This window comes from Pleuronectes platessa, chromosome 9 (genome assembly GCF_947347685.1).
Source record: "Pleuronectes platessa chromosome 9, fPlePla1.1, whole genome shotgun sequence".
Classification (NCBI taxonomy): domain Eukaryota; kingdom Metazoa; phylum Chordata; class Actinopteri; order Pleuronectiformes; family Pleuronectidae; genus Pleuronectes; species Pleuronectes platessa.
The window spans coordinates 19,031,765-19,037,575 of NC_070634.1; the positions used below are offsets into that span (position 1 = coordinate 19,031,765).

Sequence of the window (5,811 nt, forward strand, 5' to 3'; positions counted from 1 at the left end):
ACATCATCATTGAAGATGAAGGCAGCAACGTGAGACGTTCAGCCACCTGAATGTTCACACTGTGACCACTAGGTGGAGTAACGATATTTACAGTGAGGCTGTATTATATTGTTGCTTCAAGCTGTTGAATAACTTTATATAAAAAATAAGGTCAAATCACTACTTTCTATTTTAAGTGTGAGGAAATTTAGATTTAATAACTTTCATTGAGCTTGTTTTTAAAAGCAGTTTGGAGATGACGATGAACAGTGTTGGTTGAGAGGAGAAGAGAATTCTCTCAAAACCTAATGCTGTAAAAAGAATGACATCATTGTCTTCTCAGTCAGGTTACCACACACTGTAGGTGTGATGCTGCCCTCTGCTGGATATAAGACTATCTGCTACCGAACCATGTAATGGTCCCATCAGACTTCTCTGGTTTCCTAATAACCACAATGACATTCTGCCTCGTCACCACTTATCATAACACAATAATGAATTCATTCACAATTTAAATGAAATAAAAGTTTAATAGAAATATACATTTAATTGATTCAGAGCAGAATTTCTGAGGAGGACCCCCAAAAAAGAAGGGACAAATTGTTGTAGATGGTGAACAGGAAAGAAACAAGCTGCATAAAGAGACTCAGGAAAAGATCCCAATATCACCAAGCATTCGTGTTTTGGAATGAAACCTTGAACTGTCCACATAATTACAATGTATGGTTGCTTATATCACAAAATTCATTCACATTAACAGCAGCCACCATGTCTGACCAGGAACCTACAGAGTTTAATTGTACTATAAAAACCATCTGAGCAAAAGTAAAGTGTGAACATGTAAACAATCCTTTCCACAAAGACAAATCTCTGATCTTTCATGATGTTTATCCGTGGTTAAACTGTCAAGTGGTGAAAAAAATGGGCTTGATGTTTAGCAATATGTCGGCCACCGAGATCCTTCACTATAATCCTGTCAACCACAGATGTTGGAATCGTGTTTTGATGTTTGACCTTTTAAAATGTCTTGGTGGAGTTAAAAAAAACAATAAAGCTAGAAAATTGAATAAGAGTCATAAAAACAAAAGAACAGTATCCGGAAGCTTGGGACCACAGCTTGACTTATAACGAGAATCGACTACACTGAACTTATTCAGCATGAACACAATGAATAACACTGCAGCAGGTCACTGGAGATGAGTCTGCACAAACACTGTCGAATACAAAATGCCTGTCTTGGTGAAGTTTTCATTAGCATGACGGTGCTATAATTCCATGTGTCAGTTTTACAGCAGTGAACAGTGCCTTTTGTGAGATATTCAATTCCCTTAAAGAACCCTCTGCATTGGATTCTTTCTATATATGTGTATGTTACTGGCTGCATTATATACACAACATGTCAGGGCTCCAGACGCTGCACAGACGATTGACTCAGTCACCGTCTGATGATTCACTGGAGCTGGAGGAAGAGGAGGAAGATGACGAGGACTTTGGTTTTCTGCTCTTCTGGCTTTTCTTGGGCTGCTTCGCGTGCTCCTTTTTGGTCTTTTTGCTTTTCTTCTTGTGGCTTTTCATTTTCTTTTTCTTCCTCTTCTCCTCTTTATCAGACGAGGAGTCAGACTGGTCGCGTTTCTTTTTCTTCTTCGTGGTCTCCTCGTCACTCGATGAAACAGATCTTGGTATTGGGGTAAAAAGGGGGAGGGGGTGATTAAAAGATCACAAAAACCTGTGACTAATGCAATTACATCTAAATACTATAAAAAATATGTAATCCTTTAGTAATAAATAATGAATACCATTGACCACAATGAGGAATTGGCAATAATTAACTGCAGTGAAGACCTGCACAAAAATATGTTTTATTCCTACTCAGATTATTCTTGATTTAAAAGTCAGTCAAGTAACTTCAGTAAAATAATCTAACTAAATGTAAATTTTCTTTAAATCTGCAAAGGCAGTCAGACCAGGTCAGTGTATCCATGTTGTTTCTATTGCCAGAAGACTATACAAGTATAACAATGTGACATTTTGAAAAATAATGTTACCTTTTTCTTGACTTTCTGCTTTTGCTCTTCTTCCGCTTTTGTCTGTCGTCATCATTGGGACCTAAAATGTAACATTCGTAGTCAGATCAGTCGAGATTCTTTTTACTTAGTATCTGCTCATTCATTTATAAAGGCAAGTAACTCGACATTAAAAACAAGTAAGTCCACTTGCACTGCTGGGGCTACGGCGGCTGCTTATCTATGTACATTCACCAACCACCCGATGAGTTTAACAGGATCGTTGCATCTACATTACCTTCTAAATCACACTGTGAAAGGTCCAGCTTTATAGTGATTAAAAAACAATTGTGAGATTTAATTTCTTACGTCTGCGATGCTGGCTACTTTTCGCCTGCTTCTCAGTGCGCTGAGGTGGAGGGTCATCCTCTTCACTCTCCTCAGTGCTGGTGCTGCTCACATCCAGAACTATGTCTTTCTGGGGATCGACTCGGACGAAATTTCGGCATTCAAACGTTAAGTGGCCCGCTGGAGTAAATCCACACAGAGAAGAGAACGGATGAACAACAACAGTAAAGCAGAACATTTTTTATTATTATTTACATTTTCTAATCCTAACCCTCAACTCTTATAACCTTTATAAATGGATATGCAACAGGGTCATGAAAATGTAGCTCAAACCATAATTTTACGCATATTGCTCACCGATATGTTGAAAGAGTTGTACATTAGAGCTTAATAACAGATTCTATCACGACTACAACAAACCCACAGTTATCCAGGTTTAAAGAGGGACTTCTATAACAACACATCCTTAAGTATTCATGGCACTTGAGAGTCGAAGCTTTACTTACGATATCCACATTTCTTGCAGCCAGCCCTGATGTTGTCCTTGTTAGGACCTGTAAGTAAAGATATACAAGAGGGAATCAGTAAACTAATTCAGTGTTTCTGTACATGTACAGGGACGACCAATAACAAGATCTTTAGGTCACATGGAAACGTTTCAGGCACTATTTATATTCTTATCTATGCCACAATACTTCTGACTGGTCCCCCGTTCATCCTCGATCATGACAATGACCCCAGCAGGGCTTTGATTACCTGAAGACACACCGACACAGCCTGAATCCAAAGTTCTCAGATCAGGGGCTGTCGGTGGTTCCTCTCTGCAGGAGACTGGGCAGTCCATGTTGTTGTTCCAGCTCCTCGGAACCTGTTCCATTCAATCTACTTTCTTTCGACTCAGTGGAATATTTTTTTAAACCTCTTCAGACTCATCTGTTTAAAAGCTTTATTTTATTTATTTTAACTTTTTAATGTTTTTGCCTCCACCTTGGGACTTAAAAGGTGCCAAATAAACGCACAAATTATTATTAACTCATAACTTACCTTACTACATTTGGAAGCACCATATTTAGGCTACTTATAGTACCTAAAACTTTTTTCACAATGCTGTTTATGGACTACACATACTGTTCACTCTCTCTCTCTCTCTCTCTCTCTCTCTCTCTCTCTCTCTCTCTCTCTCTCTCTCTCTCTCTCTCTCTCAACACTACAGGTAAAGACTTCTATGAAACAACTAACACACCAGGTGTGAAACAGTGGGCCGTTAACAACGGAACACACACATCTATAAGTTGTCTGGTGTGTGTTAGCATAACGTTTAGCATTATGCTACTGTATTTAGACCACATCATTCCTCCATTCGATTTCCAGAGTAAACAATGTGGGCGATAAATCTGAAGCTATGAACTAGAATATATGATCAAACTAAAGGACCTACCGGGAATGGTCGTTGAGTTATCCAGTTTGAGGCCGGAGTGATAAACTTAGCGCGAATCAATCGAACGTCCACCAGTACGCACACAAAACAACGTCGACCGGAAACATTTGTTCTTAGAAACTACTTAGTTCCGCAGTCTTTTTCCGCTTCTTTCCTCTGGCGGGAAACCGCATCACTGGGGTTTACCGCCCCCTATTGGACTGGAGACGAGGGTTCCTGCAGTAACAACTTAAATACATTTTGGTTGTTTTTAAAAACCACTGGTCCCCACATTTTTATATACACAAAACATGTTAATACAACAGAAATGTATTTGTATTGATAAAAGAAGATAAATGAATAAATAACCAGCCGATAACACTAGGGCAGATATGGTTAAGCGTCAGGCATCTAATTCAGTGGGAAACATTTTATATTCTTAAGTGCTTTTTCGTCCTTTAAAGGTCCCAATCTCCCACAATGGGGAGATTTGCTGTGGTGCAGTTATAATAGGGATAGTCAAAAAATTGACAATGGTAAAGGTAATAAATAAGTAAACATGCAATAAAAGAGCGAGGAAGTATAAAATAGAATTTTATATATACAACTGAAACGGAATATATAGTGAAATGCATTGCACATTAGCCAATGAGTTCCACGGATAGGAGTGAGTATTAAATTAAAAAAAAATTGTGTAAAAATATTATCAAAGACAAAGTCTCCAATCTTTCCGCCTTTAAACATGGAAGGGTAGAATTCACAATGGCGCCACCCTGTGGAGAGGTGGCCACACAGCATCTCATCCTGCAGCAGCTTTGTCTCCAAATATGAAGCTGATCTCAGACTTTTCTTACCTGTGAACGTTCGTTGAGTCCAGCAGTCACTTAACTTCTTTTTCTTTTAGACATTTGTTTTAAGAAGATGTTTCACTAGTGGAGAAAAAGCTTTATTATTTCTCGAGATCCGTACACCAAGTACTTTGACTCAACTGTATAAATGTGAGGTCAGTAATGCTGAAATAGCTGTGCACACATGGCAGCGGTTCTGCAGAGTCACACATTCAGCTCTTCAACAGTAAATAACGACATTTAAATCAAAGTGTGATAACAGAACACGTTTTAGCTCAGGCTTTATTTTGTTATTGCAGTTTGGGAGAAATATTGACAGATCAGACCAATCGCAACGAAGTGGGTCTTCATCTTATTCTAATAAATCATTGATGACCACTAATTATGCTCCAGAGTTAATGAGGCTGCATGAGACTTAGATCAACCTTTAAAAAACTATTAAAGTGAACTAGTTAATTTCCATCTGTATGAACTGAAATTTGAACTGGTTCTTTTTAAGTGGGAGCTGGCACAACAGGGGTTAATGTAAGGGTGCCACAGTCAGACGGGGAGACGGAAAATGGCGACAGATGTGAGTCCCCCAGACATGTTCTCATCATCGAGTCTGTGACTGTGGCACAGACACACAGACACAGACACACTCAATTTAAATCTCCCAGTGACCATTCTGGGGGACTGTAAGTTATTTAAGTTTGTGAAGGGGAGATATTTTTAGAAACCTGTTCAGTTCTTCTGCACTGTGACTTCCTCGCTGTAGAGAAATGTTAAATTCACCTTTCAGCCACTGGAAGGTGCAAAGAACACTTATAAGAAAGACATAGAACATTGGAAGACTATTCAGTTACCATTAATGTACTATCAGTGGAAATAAATAGGCTGCAGCCGCTACTACAGCACAGAAGGGAAATCTATACAAGACACACTAATACATGAGATTCACAGTAGGTTTCAAAGCCAAGACAGAAACCTGCATAACTCCCTCAGCCAGTTAACAGCGTTTATAATCAGTCATTAGTCTGTCAGTGGAAGAAATGCAAACCTCCAGACTGAGAGCGATGAGGGTTCCAGCTCCAGCCGCTAATTCACTGTGTATATCACATTACATTCAAAGCAGTGTAATCTCAAACTGTTATTCCAGATGTGCTTCCACAAATCTGTCATGCTGTTTTCTCACACGCACACACACACGGACGCACACACACACACACACACACAC

The 5,811-nt window shown here is 39.1% G+C and overlaps 1 protein-coding gene across 1 annotated transcript; it reads right to left on the reverse strand.

Annotated features, from left to right (window-relative positions):
• Positions 1 to 489: 489 nt before the first annotated feature.
• srek1ip1 (SREK1-interacting protein 1) lies at positions 490 to 3,174 on the reverse strand. The gene is made up of 5 exons (XM_053430759.1): positions 3,033 to 3,174; positions 2,837 to 2,884; positions 2,352 to 2,510; positions 2,025 to 2,085; positions 490 to 1,654 (listed from the first exon to the last, which is right to left on the reverse strand). Exons 1-5 carry the CDS (start codon positions 3,172 to 3,174, stop codon positions 1,411 to 1,413), a joined length of 654 nt encoding a protein of 217 aa, XP_053286734.1. The 3' UTR covers positions 490 to 1,410.
• Positions 3,175 to 5,811: the final 2,637 nt, after the last annotated feature.